Raw genomic sequence first — 22,406 nt, 5'->3', positions numbered from 1 at the left:
GGTTCAAGCGATTCTTCTGCCTCAGCCTCCCAAGTAGCTGGGACCACAGGCGTGTGCCACCATGCCCAGCTAATTTGTTTGTATTTTTAGTAGAGATGGGGTTTCACCGTGTTGGCCAGGATGATCTTGATCTCTTGATCTCGTGATCCGCCCGCCTCGGCCTCCCAAAGTGCTGGAATTACAGGCATGAGCCACTGCACCCGGCTGGTACCTTCATATTTTTGTACAACATGCCCTTTCACCTGTTAGTCCCATGACCTTACTTATATATGTCATGGATTTCTTGTTACCACATTGTATCCTATTGCATCAGTATTTTATTTCATTTCTTAAAATTAAACTTAAAAAAGCATAAAAAAGAATGTATCATGTTGGCATTAGGAGATAAGGTTAACATCTGTACTAAGCTATTATATCATAGCATATATATTATGTATTATTGCTACTTAATATGTAAATACAGATTATATCCCAGGCATTGTGATAGAGGCTGGGTATCCAGTAATAAACCAAACAGATGTGGTCTGTCTTCTCAGAATATATAGTTTGTTGAACAAGGTTAATATTTTAATGTGTGAGTTAATATTTGGCATATCTAATGTGTTTCTACTGTATTATATTTGACCTGATATTTCAATCCACTGATTTATTTGAAGTCTTCTACCTTTTTTCTAATTAGAATAGAAGAAGACTTACAGGTGGAATTAAACATGAAAGTAATAATAAGCCACAAAGGGAGGCAACCAACTATCCTCTCATAGCTTACTTATTTTATTTCACTTTTTCATAAGTTATTGGGGTACAGGTGGTATTTGGTTACATAAGTAAGTTCTTCAGTGGTGATTTGTGAGATTTTTGTTTACCTATCACCCAAGCAGTATACACTCTACCATATTTGTAGTCTTCTATCCCTTGGCCCCCTCCCACTCTTGCCCCCAATTTCCCAAACTCCATTGCATCACACTTATGCCTTTGTGCCCTCATAGCTTAGCTCTCACATATCACTGAGAACATACGATGTTTGGTTTTCCATTCCTGAGTTACTTCACTTAGAATAATAGTCTCCAATCTCATCTTTTTCCCTGCAAGTGCTGTTAATTCATTCCTTTTATGGTTCCGTTGTAGTCCATCATTTGCACACACACACACACACACAGACACACACTTTCTTTATCCTCTCGATTGACAGGCATTTGGGTTGGTTCCATGATTTTGCAATTGTGAACAGTGAATTGTGCTGCTATAAACATGGGTGTTCATGTAACTTTTGTGAATAATGACTTCTTTTCCTCTGGGTAGGTACCCATAGTGAGATTCGTGGATCAAATGGTAGTTCTACTTTTATTTATTTAAGGAATCTCTACACTGTTTGCCATAGCAGCTGTAGTAGTTTACATTCCCTCCAGCAGTGTAGAAGTGCTCTCTGTTCACTGCATCCACCCCAGCATCTACGGTTTTTTGTTTTGTTTTGTTTTGTTTTGATTCTGCCTATTCTTGCAGGAGTGAGGTGGTATCACCTTGTGCTTTTGATTTGCATTTCTCTGATCGTTAGTGATGTTGAGCATGTTTTCATACATTTCTTGGCCGTTTGTATATCTTCTTTTGAGAATTGTCTATTTCATGTCCTTAGCCCACTGGGATTATTTGTTTTTTTCTTACTGATTTGTTTGAGTTTGTTGTAGATTTTGGATATTGGTCCTTTGTCAGATGTATAGATTGTGAAGATTTTCTCCCACACTGTGGGTTGTCTGTTTACTCTGCTGACTGTTTCTTTTGTCGTACTAAAACTCTTTGGTTTAGTTAGGTCCCACTTATTTATCTTTGTTTTTATTGCATTTGCTTTTGGTTTCTTAGTCATGAAATCCTTGCCTAAGCCAATGTCTAGAAGGGTTTTTCCAATGCCATCTTCTAGAATTTTTATAGTTTCAAGTCTTATGTTTAAGTCCTTAATCCATCTTGAGTTGATATTTGTCTAAGGTGAGAGATGAGGATCCAGTTTCATTCTCCTACATGTGGGCAGCCAATTATCCCAGCACCATTTGTTGAAAAGGGTGTCCTTTCCCCACTTTATGTTTTTGTCTGCTTTGTCAAGGATCAGTTGGCTGTAAATATTTGGGTTCATTTCTGGATTCTCTATTTTGTTCCATTGGTCTAGGTGCCTATTTTTGTACCAGCACTATGCTGTTTGGTGACTATGGCCTTATAGTATAGTTTGAAATCAGGTAGTGTGATGCCTCCAGATTTGTTCTTTTTGCTTTATCTTGCTTTGGCTATGCAGGCTCTTTTTTGGTTCCATATGAATTTTATAATTGTTTTTTTTCTAATTCTGTGAAGAATGATGGTGGTATTTTGATGGAGATTGCATTGAATTGAATTTGTAGATTGCTTTTGGCAACATGGTCATTTTTACAATATTGATTCTACCCATCCATGAGCACAGGATATTTGTGTCGCTTGTTTGTGTTATCAGTGATTTCTTTCAGCAGCATTTTGTAGTTTTCCTTGTAGAAGTCTTTCAACTCTTTGCTTTGGTATACTCCTAAGGTGTTTTTTGTTTTGTTTTTGTTTTGCAGCTATTGTAAAAAAAAAAAGGGGGGGGGTTGAGTTCTTGATTTGATTCTCCTCTTGGTCACTGTTAGTGTATGGAAGAGCTACTGATTCGTGTTCATTAATGTTGTATCCAGAAATGTTGCTGAATTCTTTTATCAGTTCTACGAGCTTTCTGGGGGAGTCCTTAGGGTTTACAAGGTAAACTATCATTTTCTCAGCAAACAGTGACAGTTTGACTTCCTCTTTACCAATTTGGATGCCCTTTATTTCTTTCTCTTGTGTGATTGCACTGGCTAGGAATTCCAGTACTATGTTGAAGAGAAGTGGTGAGAGTGGGCATACTTGTCTTCTTCCAGTTCTCAGAGGGAAAGCTTTCAACTTTTTCCCATTCAGTATGTTGTCTGTGGGTTTGTCATAGGTGGCTTTTATTACATTATGTTCCTTGTATGCCGATTTTGCTAAAAGTTTTAATCATAAAGGGATGCTGAATTTTGTTGAATTCTTTTTCTGCCGCTATTGAAATGATCATGTGATTTTTGTTTCTAATTCTGTTTATGTGGTATAACAGATCTATTGACTTGTATCTGTTAAACCATCCCTGTATCCCTGGTATTAAACCCACTTGATCATGGTGGATTATTTTTTTGATATGTTGTTGGATTTAGTTAGCAAGTATTTTGTTAAATATTTCAGCATCTTTGTTCATCAAGGATATTGGTCTGCAGTTTTCTTTTTTGTTTATGTCTTTTCCTGGTTTTGGTATTAGGGTGACACTAGCTTCATAGAATGAATTACGGAGGGTTCTTTCTTTATCTTGTGGGACAGTGTCAAAAGGATTGGTACAAATTCTTCCTTGAATGTCTGATAGAATTCTGCCATGAACCCGTCTGGTCCTGGACTTTTCTTTGTTGGTAATGTTTAAATTACTACTTCAATCTCACTGCTTGTTGTTGGTCTGTGTAGGGTATGTCATTCTTCTTCATTTAAGCTAGGAGGGTTGTATTTTTTCAGGAATTTATCCATCTCTTCTAAGTTTTCTAGTTTATGTGCATAAAGTTGTCTATAATAGCCTTGAATTATCTTTTTTATTTCACTGGTGTCAGTTGTAATATCTCCTGTTTTGTTTCTTAGTGAGTTTATTTGGATTTTCTCTCTTCTTTTCTTGTTTAATCTTGCCAACGGTCTATCAATTTTATTAATCTTTTCAAAGAACCAGCTTTTTGTTTCATTTATGTATATTTTGTTTCAATTTCATTTAGTTCTGCTCTGATCTTGGTTATTTCCTTTCTTCTTCTGGGTTTGGGTTTTATTTGTTCTTGTTTCTCTAGTTCCTTGAGGCATGACCTTAGAGTGTCAGTTTGTGCCCTTTCAGTCTTTTTGATGTAGGCATTTAGGGCTATGAACTTTCCCCTTAGAACCACCTTTGCTGTATCCTAGAGGTTTTGATAGGTTGTGTCATTATTGTCGTCCAGTTCAAAGTATTTTTAAATTTCCATCTTGATTTCATTTATGACACAATGCTCATTCAAAAGTGGCTATTTAATTTCCATCTACTTTCATGGTTTTGAAGGTTACTTTTGAAGTTGATTTCCAGTTTTATTCCACTGCAGTCTGAGATAGAGCTTGATATAGTTTCAATTTTCTTAAATTTATTGAGGCCCATTTTATGATCTATCATATGGTCTATCTTGGAGAAAGTTCGATGCACTGTTGAATACAACATGTATTCTGCAGTTGTTGGATGAAATGTTCTGTATATTTCTGTTATCTCTAGCAAGGCTGGGAAAGTTTTCCTTGATTATTCCACTAAATGAATTTTCTAAGCTTTTAGAATTCTCTTCTTCCTCAGGAAAACTGATTATTCTTAGGTTTGATCATTTAATATAATCCCAGACTTCTTGGAGGCTTTGTTCATGTTTCTTATTCTTTTTTCTTTGCCTTTGTTGGATTGGATTAATTCGAAGACCTTGTTTCTGAGCTCTGAATTTCTTTCTTCTACTTGGTCAATTCTATACCTGAGACTTACCAGTGTATTTTGCATTTCTAAAAGTGTGTCCAAAGTTCCCTGAATTTTTTATTTTTTATTCTTTAAGCTATCTGTTTCCTTGAGTATTTCTCCGTTCACTTCTTGTATCACATTTTGGATTTCCTTGCACTGGGCTTTGCCTTTCTCTGGTCCCTCCCTGATTAGCTTAATAACCATCCTCCTGAATTCTTTTTCACATAAATCAGGGATTTGTTCTTGGTTTGGATCCACTGCTTGTGAACTAGTGTGATTTTGGGAGGATGTTGAAGAGCTTTGTTTTGCCATATTATCAGAGTTGGTTTTCCAGTTCCTTCCCATTTGTGTAGGCTCTGTCATAGGGAAGGTCTGAAGGCTGTTGTTCAGATTCTTTTGAAGGTCTCTGTCATAGGGCTGAAGACTATTGTTCAGATTCTTTTGTCCCACAGGGTGTTCCCTTGATGTAGTACTCTCCCCCTTTTCCTATGGATGTGGCTTACTTTGAGCCGAACTGCAGTGATTGTTGTCTGTCTTCTGGGTCTAGCCATCTAGCAAGCCTACCTGGCTCTGGGCTGGTACTTGGGGTTGTCTGCACAGAGTCCTGTGATGTGAACCATCTGTGGGTCTCTGAGTCTTAGATACCAGTGCTGTTCTGGTAGAGGTGGCAGGGAGTACAATGGACCCCATCAAGGTTCTTAGCTTTGGTGGTTTAATATTCTATTTATGTGCTAGTTGGCCTTCTGCCAGGAGGTAGCACATTCCAGAGAGCATCAGCTGTGGTATTATGGGGAGAAACTGGTGGTGCACAGGGCCCTAGAACTCCCAGTTTATATGCCCTTTGCCTTCCACTACCAGTGTGGATAGGGAACGAGCATCAGTTGGGGAAGAATGGCTGAGCTCAGACTCTCCTTGGGCAAGTCTTGCTGCGGCTGCTTTGGGGGATGGAGGTGGGATTCCCAGGTCACTGGAGTTGTGTACCTAAAAGGATTATGGTTGCCTCTGCTGACTCATGCAGGTCCTCAGGAAAGTGGGGGAAAAGCTGACAGTCACAGGCCTTACCCAGCTCCCACGCAAATTGAAGGGCCAGTCTCACTCCCACTGTGCCACCCCCAATGGCCCCCAGACCATTTCCAGATGGAGAGTGATAGGGGCAAAAACCTGGCCCAGGCTATCTGCCACCAGTTTCAAAAGAAAAGGGCTTGGTTCTTCCCCAGCTTGTGAAGTCTGCACAGCAGATTTGCACCATCCCTTGAGTTCTGGACAGGAGGCTTCTCACCCAGTTCTAATTGTTACAGAGTTCAGCTAGAGATTTGCTTCTCCCTGTGTAGCTTTACCCCCTGCTCCTCTCCCGTTGGATCTCTGTGGTGCCAGGCACAAATGGCCTGGTAGGGGACCCAGCAAGCTCTTAGGTCCTTTCTGCTGCTTCTTCTACCCCTGTATTTCACTCGGCTGTCCAAACTGACTCAGCTGCAGGTAAAGTCGGACACTTTTCCCACAAACAAACTTTCCGCTTCTCTAGTGGGTGTGTGTTCAGGAGAGGAGGGTCTCCCTTTCCCAATTCTGCACTTGAGGCACTAACAGTTCTGGCGGGTGTGGGGAGGTGGTTCCTGGGTCCTGCAGGAGTAGTCTGCTTCCTTCAGTGTGTCCGTGGTCCTCTTGGGATTGCTGGTTTGTTCTTGCAGTCCATCTGAAGCTAAAATTCACAATGCAAGCCGCCCCCCCGACTACTCTATCATAGCTGCAGTCTAGTCCTGCCTCCCATCTGCCATGATTTCTCTAATATCCTCTCATAGCTTTTAAATCTTTTAATAACATCCTTAACCAGAACAACAATAACAAAACTCAATCTAAAGTCCACCCATGAGGCATCAAACATGCACAGGCATTAATTTTCAACTTACTTTTGAAAGTACTATTTCATAATTTACCTTATTTCACATTTGGTTTGTACTGCCAGCCAAGGCTTCTGAGTGAGGCATGTCTTGATGTCTCAGGGTAGCCAACGTTTGCTATTAAGAAGCAGCTTACTTTGGGAGGAGTAAAGGGAGGGAAAGTATCAATGGATTTCTCTACTTCCACTGGGTTGCCTTTTGATCCTTACATTGTTCCTCCCTTTTATCACACTTGGATTTGAGGTACACAATTCCTGAGCCCCCTGATATACTTAATATTCCATGAAGAGTTATGACCTAGAGAAGTAGTGGCTATCTGCTTGTTCCTAAAAATTCAGATGTAATGAATTAACCATTATATGTAAAATCATCTCAGAATAATTATCCCTGTCCAACACTCTTTCTTGTGTAGGCATGTAGACTTATTGTTTTTATTCTAAGTGATTTTCCTTCTCAAAAAAATTACCAGGAAAAAACCCATCATTTTAGACATTTAGGCTCCAATTAATATTGCCAGTGACCAGCTTTCTGTTTGTTTAAATTGGGGCTAAAAATCTTAAAGATTAATTGTTAGAAATAAATGAAATTGTGCCAAGGGAAAGATTATGCTGTTATGCTATTAGTCACAGTGTATATGAAAATATCTGTCATCAAAAACCCTGTCAATGTATTCAGTTTTTCTCTTGTGTCAGAGGACAGAAGCAATAATGGAAAAGCTATTCTGAAAGTATACAAGAAATTTACTTAGGCTGGTCTGAAGAAAGCCTTCCATGACCTTATTCATTACTGACATGGATATACCTCTGAGCCTCCAAGATTTAGCACAGGCAGTCTCTGATGGCAACCCAGACATTCTCCTTCTGTCACCTCATAGCTGAGATGACCATTCCCTGCTTCTTATTCTTTCTTCTCATCAGCATAGAAAAGAAGCCCAGAGGCTGAGTGCCGAGGCTCACACCTGTAATCCCAGCATTTTGGGAGGCTGAGGCAGGTGAATGACCTGAAATCAGGAGTATGAGACCAGCCTGGCCAATATGGTGAAACCCCATCTCTAATAAAAATACAAAAAAATTAGCTGAGCATGGTGGTGGGCACCTGTAATCCCAGCTACTCACGAGGCTGAGGCAGGAGAATTGCTTGAATCTGGGAGGCAGAGGTTGCAGTGAGTTGAGATTTTGTCACTGAACTCCAGCCTGTGCAACAAGAGTGAAACTGTCTCAAAAAAAAAAAAAAAAGCACAGAGCAGCTCTTTATTTGCCATCAAGAAGAATTAAAATGATACCATCTATATGTAAATAGGGATAGGGTTTGAGTACTATTACCTATTTTCCTAGCTCCATTTCCCTGGTTTATTCTTAGTTAGCTATTATACTTTATTTTCTAATTTATGACTTTTGTCTCCCACTGGTTCTGTTCTATTATTTGTAATAGGTTGTTACAAATTATATTTTACTCACCTTCCCTCCCTAACACTTAAAGAATTGGCAAATCCCCCAATTTCTGTAAAAATGTGTAAGAGGTTAACATGGTAAATAAATATATATTAGTATTTATATTAACATATAATGTATAACATATTAACACGTGTTATATATTAACATCAGTATTTGATGTATATTTGAATTGAATAACATTTAGCATCTCAATTATTTACTTAATTAGAATTTTTAACATATGGGCCAGGCATAGTGGCTTACTGCTGTAATCCCAGCACTTTGAGAGGTCAAGGGGGACAGATCACCTGAGGTCAGGAGTTCAAGACCAGCCTGACTAACATGGAGAAACCCAGTCTCTATTAAAAATACAAATTAGCTGGGTATCATGGCACATGCCTTTAATCCCAGCTACTTGAGAGGCTGAGGCAGGAGAATCACTTGAACCCAGGAGGCGAAGGTTGTGGTAAGCCGAAATCGTGCCATTGCTCTCCAGCCTGGGCAACAAGAGTGAAACTCTTATCTAAAAATAAAAATAAAAATAAAAAATTAACATATGTATGTTAATTTTCCTTACTGAATATCTTAAATAATTACTTCTGAAGCCATAATTTTCAAATCTCGTGCATCTCACTTTCTGGTCATGTTATACCATATGTAGTTGTAAACTCACAAATGTTGCCTTATTTTATATGTTCAGTCTCCTTGATTCTGGCTGTTTTGTGGAAAGTGGTAATTACTTAAATTTTATCTTAGATGCCCTAATAGTTGGCACAGATTGAAGGCATTTCACAGAAAATAAGTCTGTCTTTGTAATAATTTAGTTTCCCTAAATTTACAGTTGGCAATAAACCTGTACAAATTGCAACATACTTCAGGTTCATACACTCACTGATTGTTGTTACTCATCAATGAAAAAGGTGAAATATTTCAATGAAAGATGCTTTGGTCTTGTTACATTCTGATATCCAATAACTCAATTTATGACAAATTGACTAAACATTATGATTAAATTTTGAGTCTATCAGTATGTATAAATAACCTTCTATTTCTCTAAAATTGCTCTCTACTGCCATCTAGCTTAAAACAACCACTCATCCCCAAAGAGAGTATAAGGACCTATCTATTACTTGTTTTAATTGAAATGACACAGCTGTCAAGGCATAATTTATTATTTCAAAGAGCTATATAAGGCAAGTGATTTATTTCTTTAAACAACTGTCTAAACTATTGATGAAACAAGGTTTCACTTGTTTTAAATCAAATTTACGTTGTCATTTCCAATTCTAATAGTAATTTTTCATTGTGAGTAGCATTAGTGTTATGCTTTGTGACTGCTTTCAAGATGTTGTATTTTTAAAATCCACAAGTTATCTACATCGAACCTTTAGTGATGGGACAGTGTGGTGCTGGTAAACATTTTGTGTCATGTACTGTATAGATTTATGAAGATTTGAGACAAGATGTCCATTTAATTTTCAAAATCAGTTACAAATGTATTTATATGTGAAAGATAATATAGATGTGTTGAAGGAATGGAAACTAGATTTCTAAAACCCTCCATGTTCCAAAATGGCTCAAGACCAGAGAAAACTGGAAACAAATAGAGTTTTCAAGAACTGAAGACCCAAAGATGTACAATTTGTGGTCAGTTTACTTCCTGGTAAAAAAGGGAGGGCTTTGATTGGCAGGCAATTAAAGGGTAATTTTGGCCCATGTGAGAAGCATGGGGGAAGTGAAAAGAACAGAGATTAGCAGAGGATTCTTCAAAGTTGATGTGTGGCAGTTAGCCTTGGCAGTCAGAAACACTTCAATAACAGAGATGATTGGTGTTGCAAACTCCCCACCTCCACCCTGAAAATACTTCATAGCTGTTCTATACTATGTTAGTTAATTTTCCTATATTAAGACACAATAGCTAAAAAAGAGTTTTCTGGTGCTGAATCAAAATGGCCATTATTACATTTAATAAGCCCAAGTTGTGTACCAGACACTTATTTTAAATACATGCATTATTAATTCTTTGGATCTTCACAACAATCCAATGAGATTGGATTAGCCCCATTTTGCACATGAGAACACAGATATCCAGAGATGTATAGTTAGTTGCTCAAGAACAAATAGTAAATGGAGTTAAGCCCAGGATTCTTGCTTCAGGCACGATATTCTAACATATAGTCTCCTCTCATGAACTTCAGTTTGTATTAGCATTTTTCCATCTTTCTGCTAATGACCAGCTTATTCAGAATATAAATATAATATTCAGGAGAGATTTTATGAAAAATTGAGCTCTCACATAAGCATTTACTCTCATTACAACATTTCAGTGCATTTGTCCATTTGGTTCCATTACCAATTGACTATTAAGGAAGCAGAGATATGCTACACAGAGTCACAGCTGTAGAAATAATATCCTCTTCTACTAACAGTAATCAAGAACTTCTAAGCTTTCAGAAAGGCCCACTCAAATCACATTTAGGCAGTCCTGATGTAAAGAGAGTGAACAGGCAACCTATAGAATGGGATAAAATTTTTGCATTCTATCCATCTCTCAAAGGGCTAATATCCAGAATCTACAAGGAACTTAAACAAAAGTACAAGCAAAAAACAAACAACCCAATCAAAAAGTGGGCAAAGGATATGAACAGATACTTTTCAAAAGAAGACATTTATGCAGCTAACAAACATGAAAAGAAGCTCATCATCACTGATCATTAGAAAAATGCAAATCAAAACCACAATGAGATACCATCTCATACTGGTCAGAATAGTGAACTAAAAAGTCACAGATGATGGAGAGGATGTGGAGAAATAGGACTGGTTTTACACTCTTGGTGGAAGTGTAAATTAGTTCAACCATTGTGGAAGACAGTGTGGCAATTCCTCAAGGATCTAGAACCAGATATACCATTTGACCCAGCAATCCCATTACTGGGTATATACCCAAAGGATTATAAATCATTCTGCTGTAAAGACACATGAGCACATATATTTATTGCAGCACTATTCACAGTAGCAAAGACTTAGAACCAACCCAAATGCCCATCAATGATAGACTTGATAATGAAAATGTGCCACATATACACCATGGAATACTATCCAGCCATAAAAAAAAATGAGTTCATGTTCTTTGCAGGGACATGGATGAAGCTGGAAACCATCGTTCTCAGCAAACTAACACAGGAACAGAAAACCAAACACTGCATGTTCTTACTCATAAGTGGGAGCTGAACAATGAGAACACATGGGCACAGGGAGGGGAACATCACACACTGGGGCAGTTGCGGAGTAGGGGGCAAGGGGAGGGATAACATTAGGAGAAATATGTAATGTGGATGACAGGTTGATGGGTGCAGCAAATCACCATGGCACATATATACCTATGTTATAACCTGCCATTCTGTACATTTATCCCACGATGTAAAGTATATTTTTTTTTTTAAAAAAAGAAATAATCATCTTGCTGATTAAAACAGATGATATAGGACGGGCTAGCCCCAAAATTGAGGTTTAGCCCAGGAGGGTTCGTGGTTTAATCCAGGAAAGAATCAAGGCAATCTGGTGGTGTTAAACAGCAACTTTTGTTGAAGCCGCAGTATACAGCAGCAGCAGAGGTATTGCTCCTTGTGGAGCAGGGCTGTCCTATAGGCAGTGTGCCCAGAGTAGCAGCTCAGAGGCAGTTTTTTACCCATATTTATGTGTAATTTTAGTTATATGCAAATTAGGGGTTATAGGTTATATATTAGGTTATATGCAGAATTTCTTGAATGAAGGTGGTAAGTTCTGGGTTGTCAGGTTGTTGCCATGGAAAGGGGTGATAACATCTGGGTGTTTCCATGGCAATGGTAAACTGACATGGCACACCCATGGGCATGTCTTATAGGGTGGTGGTTCTGCCTGGGACATATTTTAACTAGTCCTTAATTTGGTCTGATGTCCAAGCCCTGCCTCTAGAGTTGAGTTTCACCTCCTACCTCACAGACATAAAGAAGTAATCAATTTCATGATTAAAGCAAGACATATAGTGTGAAATAAAATAAGACCATTCCCTGTACTCTTTCATTTTGTTTTGTTTTATTTTGCTTTGCAATGCTCTCCATTGAGGAGTGATTGAATTCACATATAGCAATGTAGCTAAAGCTGTATAGTAATTATATATACACAGATGCTTACTATTTATGGTAAATAATCTCTTCAAGTGAAAGAAACATGCTTCTCTTGACAGGTAAACATACTTAATTAAGGGCAAAGAAGGAAGGACTTTCAAGGCAATATTGTAATTCCTTTCCAGATACATATGATTATAGAATTTTAGTTCTGCCAAGGATATCTTCAAGTGAGAGGAAAATTGTAGCATGAAGTTTATCATTCATTTTCTCATATGAATGCAGTTCTCAAACTTTCTCTTGTGCTCATAAATTCACAAGTGTTCCATTCAGATATTATTCAAGACAGATTCAAGAATCATGGTAATTATAGTTAAGATTCTAGAATCTAGAGGAATAGATATCATTATGCCTAGAATTAATTATGTTTCAGAAGAATGATATTTTTCTTAGGAAAAGCTGATTATTTCAGTGAAAACTCAAGTGATATGATTAATTAAAATGAAGACATTCTCTTTCTGGAAGATACTACCTATTTCTGAAAGGTAGCCTGAAAAGTGGTTGTTGTAGTCTTGGATTCACTTATGAATTTTGTAAAAATGTAACTGTATTCCGCTGCCTAGTGTGTTAAACTTTACACCACAATTCTGAAAAAAAAAAATAGTGTCACCAAAATGCAACCAGGCATTAGAGACTTACGAAAGCAAGCTCTGGGGCTATCATTTGTTGCATACTGTCTAATAATAAAATCACTTGTGTGCTTGTCACTCATGTTACATCTCAACCACTTCAGGAGCTGATGTTCACACTAATAATTTTCAAATTATGAAATGAAATTATTAAATTGTGCTTACTGCATGAGAAAGAAAAAAAACATGGTTTATTTTTTTTAAGAAGTTCCATAAAGGCCGGGTGCGGTGGCTCACACCTGTAATCCCAGCACTTTAGGAGCCTGAGGCGGGCAGATCACGAGGTCAAGAGATCGAAACCATCCTGGCCAACATGGTGAAACCCCGTCTCTACTAAAAATACAAAAAAATTCGCTGGGTGTAGTGGCGTGCACCTATAGTCCCAGCTACTCGGGAGGCTGAGGCAGGAGAATTGCTTGAACCCAGGAGGCGGAGGTTGCAGTGAGCAGAGGTTGCGCCACTGCACTCCAACCTGGCGCCTGGTGACGGAGTGAGACTCTGTCTCAAAAAAAAAAAAAAAGTTCCATGAAAAAAAAAAAAAAACAGTTAAAGTTTAAACATTCTGCAGTAGAACTAAGGGTTTGACCTTAGATGCCAATGTTTTTTTCTAAATTATTTTATTTAGTCAACAAATAAACATATATGTGCCCATGTATCATAAATAAATATATGAGACAGAGAGAAAGCTTTCTTGTTAAACATCATTATCAAATTTACTAATAAACATTCCCTTACAGTTACTTTTTCTTTCTAATTGTCTTTTAGTCCCTCTTTTCCCCTTAATAAGAATGCAGTAGTGTTGCAAATAGATATTATTTGTTTGGGTTGCAGAAGTTTTGAAAACAGAAAAGTACTTCGCTTGCGTTATGATTGCATCGGTAGCATTACAACTCATTTCCAGAGTGGCTCTTTAAAAATGGTAGCTTTTATTCACATTCTTATGAATCATATCTGCATTATTTAGAAAGATTAAAAAACAAGCCCTCTAAGAATAAATGTGAAGAAACCCATAAAATTCTCCTTTAAAAAACAAATGCTTGGTAGGTAAGCTCTAAATAGGATTAGTTTTCTCTCCTGCCTACTGCTGTTAAGTCTATGACTTTTTAGATTGTAGTGGGCTATTGAGAGGAAGACATTAAGTACATTAAATGTGCTGTGTTGAATTGTTCTTCAGCCCTTTCAGGAAGTTAGATTTAACTGTTCCATTCATAAAGAGGGAATTCCTTAACTTGATCCTCGAATGCTTCAGAAAACCCAATGTAATGGCAATCATGTAACAATTAGCCAGTAGGACAGTGGTCTCTGATTTAAATTTTGGCAAAGGAATATAGTGAAATGAGAAGAAAATAAAGCCATATTAGTGAAACTAATTTTTCATACAATTTTCATTCCATTTCTGCATCTCAGAGGTTCGTTTGAAGACTCTACAACCAGATTTTACACAGCATGTGTGGTAGAAGCTTTTGCCTATCTGCATTCCAAAGGAATCATTTACAGGGACCTCAAGCCAGAAAATCTCATCCTAGATCACCGAGGTTATGCCAAACTGGTCAGTGCAATTCACACATGGTTTCTGCCCTGCAGTTTAAAAATATTTGTTAATAAAACTGTGTTCATTTGCTAATATAAAATCTCAGTTTTCCTTTTCAATATTGTAACTTTCTTAAAAGCAGCTTTTGGCATTGCAGTTTTCAACTGAATGTTCTTTCAAATGATGTATCAGTTATGAAAAATTAAGTTGGCTAAGTTTGAATTAGCAATACTCTGGCAAAACATGCTTTTAATAAGCATTAGAAAACACACTTGCTGGCACATGTTTACAGGCCTAGAATTCCTTTTCTCTAGTCAGTTTTTTGCTGTTCATAAGTAATGGGTTTTTATATTAGGGAAAACCATAAATCATTTCAATATTTTAGATTTAAGAATAATGCTAGTGGGGAAAAAAATGTGCTTTACAGGCAATTCTAGCCAGGCTATATAATAGTAATAATAATGATAACAGTCAAAAGCTGTAAAGATTTACCATAGAAGAGAAGTTCTCTTATTTACAAATGCACAACTTTCTTTGGACGTGTTAGAGCTTGATTCCATTTTTAAACTTTTTAGAATTGTTATTCAATATGTGGTTTTTAGAGAAATCAAGTCAGTGGCAGTTTTTTATTTGTAGTTTCAACCAAATTGTTTCAGAAAGAAATAGATTTTCTGCAGTCAAGACTTCCTTCAAAAGAGTTTCAGAAAAATGAAGAATACCTTATAATTTTATTTCTGTTTATGCTTACCAAGGGCAGAATCATTGGTCCCATAACTATGTTACTTACTTCCTGCAACAATAAAATAGCTTTTCAAAAATTAATACTAAATGAATTGTCAACTTCATTATATCCAGCAGAAATCATGTATATTCTGGGAAAGATGTTAAGTAGGCCCAACCGGTTTTTAAAAATTTTTATGTACAGAAGAGATTCTGTGTTTATACCCCAACCTCTGTTAGCATAAAAGAAGGAAAAATAAAAACATATTCAGAAAGAAAGATTTACCTTTATGTTTAATGATGTTAAGTTTATGCTATATTCAGGTGTCAACTTTTCCCATTAAAACTGAGTTTGATCAGGGAGACTTTGTTGGCAATATAGATTATTCCTTTTAGAAGATTGGACTATAAAGACGTACACATTTTTACGTAATTTTCATCATTGGTGTACTTCAGCAAAATAACTTACTGCTTTAAAACTAATCATAAAGAGCCTAAGTATTTTGGTTTTCTCTCTTTGTAAGGTTGATTTTGGCTTTGCAAAGAAAATAGGATTTGGAAAGAAAACATGGACTTTTTGTGGGACTCCAGAGTATGTAGCCCCAGAGATCATCCTGAACAAAGGCCATGACATTTCAGCCGACTACTGGTCACTGGGAATCCTAATGTATGAACTTCTGACTGGCAGGTATGGATATTGATAGGGAACTGCTGATAAAAATAGACCAGCAAACAGCTACACACTCCTGCTTTTGTCGCTCTGGTTAGGCCATCTTAAAGTACATTTCACCATATCTTGGTACCACAATTCAATTAGTTATACAGATGACCAGGAATTCATAAAGCAAGGTGTAAAACAGGTCAGGCAAGGGCACCTCAACACCAACTTTTGCTCTCATTATTGCTACTTCTTTTTTACATATGTGAATGTGGAAGGTTGTAGTGTCTTTCTGTGAGGTACTTTAGACCAGTCATTTAGCCAGCAATGAAACAAGGGAGACGATAATCATATCAAAATATATAGGATAAATTTTCTATAGAATAAGAGGACCTATTAGCAACTATGATATATAAGTGAAACGTGACTGCTTTGTAGCTCTTTCCTGTAATACTATAATCATCAACTCAAATAGGCTCTAGGGATACCACAAAGTATAAAACAGACTTTTAATATCCTCAAGGACCCATACTAAAAGAACGCGATGAATACACTACCATGACATGTGCTAAGAACAGTGAGTGACAGGAGCGTTATGACCTACAGATTTCAGGACAGGGTTGGGTTCATAAAGAGGCTTTTGAAGAATGAATATAAGGCAGCTGTGTCTTGAAGGAAGAATAGGACTTAGATGTAGAGAGTAAGAAAAGGGTAATCCAGGCAGACAGGCATGGCTGAAAGAGAAGGACAATAATGGGCACAGATATGGAGAAGGTTGATATAAAATATATATATATATATATATATATATATATATATATATATGAGAGATCAGCAACAGTCATCTTTTGAGGATCATGATTACTGCACTTGAGTGTCTGGACTCCATCCACAGAGGGAATCATTGAGATTTTTTGACCAAGAGTGAGTGCTATGTGCTGTGGTATTTTTTTTTTTAAGTTGATGTAATAGAGCAAATTGGAAGAGGAATAGGAGGCAGTTTGAAGATTATTGCAGTAATTTAGTTCTAGGACACTGAGAGCCTAGAACAGGGCAGGGGCAGTGGAAAGAAAGAGTAAGTGTGAGGTAGGATGTGAAGAATGACTTAAGAGGGCGTAGTCACTACAGTGAACATGAGAGGAAGACAGGACTTTCAACACAGGGTACTCTGTGAGGATTCAGTGCATACATGAAACACTTAGAGAACTTATTTTTTTTTTACCATAAATACATATATTGAACCATGTATGATTAAAAATACCTAAACTTTGTATCCATTTCAAGAAATAACAAGACAGAAATTATTTTGGTCAAAGATAACAGCATTAAAAAATCTTTACTTTTCTTTTTGTACCCCAAGAGATGATGGTGATGGTGAGAGATGGTGGCCAGGGGTTGAGGTGGGAGAAGGCAAGAATGAAACAAGGAGGATGATCTTTAGTTACAATAAAAGTTCCACCAAACACACCTGCCAAACACTATGAAGTGTGGCATGTGACTAGGAATGATGCTTGGACCACAAGCATGACTCCAATGTATTTTGGTCCTGAATGTGATATCTAATGATCTTCAATAGTAATAATAACATTTAGAGGACTGGCTGGGCCTTGAAAAAGCAAAGAATGTTCATGTAGAGACCTAATTAAGCGCTACATTATGACAGAGGAACTGTTGTGAAGGAAGACTCATACAATGTACCGATTCTGCCTTTTAAGGCTTCTAATGTTGGTCAATGAAGCCACAAGGAGTGAAAAAGGGGGAGAAAGGCAGTGATTAAAGATTTTAGAGAATGTGGTGGGGCTTTTGTATGAGCTACATGACTTCCTTGAATATATTAAATTGAGGGCAAAGGAAATAAATGATCTGGTTATAAGGAACAAACTGTAGTGAAGGCTGGCGAATTTCTCACTGCTTCCCTCCAACCTTTTCTATTCTATTCTTCATGGTGGGTGGCCCAATCTAAGGATAAGTAATAGTCAGAAAGGGTCCCAGAGAAGCCAGTCCCTGCCCCTCTCACAACCTCAGCTCCCTTCCATGCACACACACCAAGTCCTTTCCTACTTACTGGTTTTGTTCAAGGCTCCATCTCCTCCACCAACTTAGGAAAAGATGAATTTATCTTTTCTCCAGTTTAAGTTTTGATGCAGTTCATCTATTCCAGTTTCATGGCATTCCTCTAGTGACTGGAATTTATTAGACTGGGTACATAACCTAGAGCAATAATTTTAAAATGTATTATTGGAGGAGAATTCTTTGTTCCTACAGTAGCTACTCAGCAAATAATTACTGAATGAATATACGACCCTATTTCCACTGGCAGACTTCCTGTAACTATGAGGGGAAACGGTCATTATGAAACTCATACTGAGTATGGCAGAATGAAATGCTGGAAAAACTTCAGGTCTTTAAACCACAGATCCTACGAGTTCTAGAATTTGCCCTACCTCTGGAATGTGCTTTTGCGAGTTCAGTGTTTTTCTTATTTTAATCAGTTTGAGTTGATATTGCCCATTTAGGTCAGCTGAAGGATTCAAAAGTAAAAGCAGCTAAAGAACACACAAGAAAATTAATCAAAGAAAATAGGAGAAAGTATTCAGTATTCGTAAACTCTTGCCTCTCATTTGTTTGAGCTGTCAAAAGCATGATCTCCCTAAAAAGTAACCTCTAAGTTATTTGCAAGTGTTAGTAAATAAGAAGACAAGTAACTAGCAGAGCTCAGGACCGCTACAGAACTGAAAGTCATGCTCTAAGTAACAGAAAATAGAATAGTAACAATTAAAAATCCAGCAAGGGAGATAGTAGATAGGCTTGGAAAAAATAATGAAAAAAGAAAAAAAGATATAGATATATTTCAGAAAGAGAATCTATTAGTCAAAGGAAATAGAAAAAAAACATCAATTATGTGTATGAATATAATATTACAAACAGGAGAAAAACATATTTAATTACATAATAGAAAATCAATGGCATAAAGATTTGATTAAGTGTATCCTTTTGATCTGCAGTGACCAGGGGGAAACTGATTGAGAATAATAATGCCACAGGGTGTCCATGTGGAATCTCCTAAATTCATTAATAAGGAATAGTCTTAGTGGCATCAATGCCATAAAAACATGGCATGTGTGCTATTGAGAGTGAAGATAGCTAAAGTTCCAGTTGGCCTCAATCTTCTCTACAGCATCTATAATACCAAAAGATAGTATATCAAGAACTATATAGTTCTAAGGGTCACAAAAAGTATAACTTAAGTAATTTATACTGAGGTAAGTTATTCTTCAAATACAAACACAATATGTAAAGTGTGGAACCCAGGCCTTTCTCAAAAACACTACTGTTTAATCAAGTCAACAAAAAGAAAAATCAAAATAAAGCGTTCAGGAATAGAGAAACGAGTAAAAAGATTGATGATGAGCTTTGAGTCTAATTAATTGGTACTTAGATCAAATAATTTAAATTTGAGTAATTGAACAGAATGTAAATGTTGTAGTCTTTGGCAATCTTAACACTAAAACCAACAAAAATTAAGGTGTGAAGTGAAAGTAGGTATAACTACAGATTTCTCATCATTAATAATTAGTAATATTACATATATTTTACAGTTAAAATGTGTCATTGCAGAAGAGAAATTTCGAAATTCAGTTTGAATTTTTTTTAATTTTAGAGAAATATTTTAGGAATTATTGGTTAAGGAGCATGTATTTGAAATTTAGCATTTCTTTCCATTTTACTACTCAGTTTAAAGTAAAATTAAATGGAATATTTTTAATTAAAAATATGCATAATATATTCCGTCTACAATCCACGTAGAGAAATCTATGAAAATATGTTCATCAAATGTTGATTACTATGAATATTTTTTGGTGTTGAATGACTTTCTTCTAAATAATTTTGTTTTATATATTGAATGAATATTAGACTAACATGCATCACATAAAAACCACAAAAACCATCTTTAATAATTGATCCTAGTTGTCTAAGATAAGCAATTAAATATAAAAGCAAAACCATAAATTAGAAAACATTACATTGATAACAGAGAAACCCAAAGATGTGGGCCCTTCTCATTGTTTAAAGTAAAAATGAAAACTGGCATGTTAACTTAAGAGAGTAAAGAGAATATTCAATCATAGCATCACATAAAGAGAAACTGTTTAAATTCTAAGAGAATACTAAATAGATTTTCATGTTTATATATTTTTTAAGTGATGTAAAATTGATAGGCAATTACTAGCTAAGAACATATTAAAGTAAATAGAAAGCACTTTTCACAACAAATCAAGGCAGAATCCATCACAGCCCTTAGCACAGGTAAATCTGCCACTCCTTACTTTAAATAACTCATAAGCCTGCTTGATAAAAAGAAATCATTTGAACTGCTCTTAATAAACATGAACATGAAGGACAAAAAAATAATAATTCACATTTCTCCCCCAAAGACACACAAAACCTGTATTAAAGAAAATAACTAATTTTCAAAGAAATCATTTGTCAAGGTGTACCATCATCTCCCTTCTAAACTGTGAGAAATGTGAAGAAAAGACCTGACTTTAGTCATCTTTGTACTCACTGAAGTTGCCACAAACCACACTTCAAGAATGGATAGGTTAAAAAAAAAAATCAACAGATCTGCCTCATGAGGACTGAAGCGTTACATCCTTACCAACAAAGACGATGCCTAGTGTGAGATCCTCTGTGCAGAGAGAAAAGGATAGAAGGAGTACTATTCTACAGAAGTATTAGATCAATAAATATTTATTGACCCCTTAGTATGTACATGCTGTGAACACTACTCAACTCTGGGAATACCAGCAGAAAATAAACTATTCTGGAAGGGAAGACAGACATAACATAAATAACTACACAAATGAAAAGATAATTACAAAGTACAATAAGTGGCATAAGCATGCTATGAAAGCGTAACAGGGACTAAAACTTTAAATTTGAGCCTAAGATTAGATTGTTAGATTTTGTGGGTTGATATAGGTTATTTAATTGGTTTTATTAGGTTGACCAGAGTAGGCCTTTTGGAGAAAACAACATAAAACTTACACTGAGATTTGATAAAATAAGGCATTGGCCAGATATGTGGGGAGAACCTTCCAGGCCAAATAAATAACACCATGAGGTAGGAAAGTGCTCAGCATTTCGGTGGAACAGAAAGATACTATTGTTTCTGGATCCAAGTGAGTGAGGGTGGTAATGGCATGAGGTGAGGGGGGGTGGGGTAGTATCGTTGGTGTTCCTGTGGCCCCTCCTAATGATTTAAGACTTTATCTCAAGTATAATGAGTGAGTCAGTAAGTGTGGAAAAGGTCAGAGAGTGAAAGAAGCCTCTTGAATGACCAAGGACAGCATGAGGGATTAGACTTCAGCAGTAAAAGGAAATCAGGGGAACAGCAGATAAACTTGACCCATTTCTGGTTTCGCTATGTGATTTACCTGGAAGGGCTTCCACACTGTTTTGCTCTTAATCTACTTTCATTCCATTGTCACTATTAATGTAAGCCCCAAATAAGAATTGATGTCATCTGTGGAGTTTATAGCAATTCAAGTGTTCTCATGTGGGAAATAAAAGTAATATCTCTTGTCATGTCTCTCATTCTTGTAGCCCACCTTTCTCAGGCCCAGATCCTATGAAAACATATAACATCATATTGAGAGGAATTGACATGATAGAATTTCCAAAGAAGATCGCCAAAAATGCTGCTAATTTAATTAAAAAACTATGCAGGTAAGTATCTCAACTACATTATCTTTGAAAAAAATCATAATGTGAAAAGATTAGATGTAATAAAACTATTATTTTGTTTTTAGGGACAATCCATCAGAAAGATTGGGGAATTTGAAAAATGGAGTAAAAGACATTCAAAAGCACAAGTAAGTGTTCTTTCCTTGTAACTTTAGGTTTCAGAGTTCCAAACACCTGACATCATTTCGCCAGTGTGTTGCTTTTTAAGTTATTGATGTAAAAACTAGTACAATTAGTGTATAGGAACATCCAAAGACAGCATATAAACTAGTTAGGCTTTTAAATGCCTTGCTAGTTGTTTCTGAAACTTTATTTATATTTATCTGACAATCCTGTAACATAAGAAACTGAATTCATTGAACTCAGTTTCTTGCAACTCATACCAACTAGCATGGCTTTTTCTTCTCCGGCAAAAAGAAGAAATGTGTATTTTAAATTTGGAGATTCTATTCTCTACCACAATATTACAAACAAAAGTCCCCTACTGTATCATACCTGATTTCCTAAACACAAAATATATTTTTCTAAGCATTTCCCAATTAGATGTCATAACAGCAGAATACAGTGTTTTTTAAGCAATAGCAGCATCTTAAATATCAGACCTTTCCTATGTTGACTGGATGCTCTAAAGTTAAATTAATTGGTTTTTCTCTATTTGTTTGTGTAACACTGACAGAAAATTCACATCCTTATCAAAGAAACATGTTTACTAAAATATCTATGAATATCTATGAAAGGCCTGCCAAGAATTTCTTGTAAGCATTTGCTAATGGTGAAACCTTTCAAAGACAATAGAAAACAAACAAGCAAAAACCTTAGTTTTTTTTTGGTCCGTATTTCACAGAAAAACTGTACACAAAATACCTTTATTCTTCATTAAAAAAGGGAAGAAAGGAGGAAAATGGAACATGTAGAGACCATCACAATGATGTAAAATGTAACTAGCTGAGGCTGTGTACTGAGTCAGTGGTAAAAATGGAAAGTTAATTTTCTATCCTGACTTTTCATGCCCTTGTTCTACCTCCTTAAAATAAAATATCCTGTAAAGCACAGAGCCAGACATATTATAACATTTAT

At 36.4% G+C, this 22,406-nt stretch overlaps 1 protein-coding gene across 5 annotated transcripts in view; it reads left to right on the top strand.

The window, feature by feature from the left end:
- Positions 1–22,406, top strand: part of PRKG1 (protein kinase cGMP-dependent 1) — a 1,344,779-nt gene that overhangs the window by 1,316,057 nt on the left and 6,316 nt on the right. For all 5 annotated transcript variants that reach the window (XM_017536379.2, XM_017536378.2, XM_017536380.2 and 2 more), the window contains 4 exons: positions 14,080–14,221; positions 15,448–15,611; positions 21,189–21,311; positions 21,395–21,457. In XM_017536379.2, coding sequence (XP_017391868.1) covers positions 14,080–14,221; positions 15,448–15,611; positions 21,189–21,311; positions 21,395–21,457 — 492 coding nt within the window. The remainder of the gene's footprint in view (positions 1–14,079; positions 14,222–15,447; positions 15,612–21,188; positions 21,312–21,394; positions 21,458–22,406) is intronic.

Source organism: Cebus imitator, unplaced genomic scaffold, assembly GCF_001604975.1.
Source record: "Cebus imitator isolate Cc_AM_T3 unplaced genomic scaffold, Cebus_imitator-1.0 Scaffold97, whole genome shotgun sequence".
In the NCBI taxonomy this organism is placed as follows: Eukaryota; Metazoa; Chordata; class Mammalia; order Primates; family Cebidae; genus Cebus; species Cebus imitator.
Note: the sequence above shows the minus strand (reverse complement) of the source record. Positions and strands in the feature narration are given on the sequence as shown.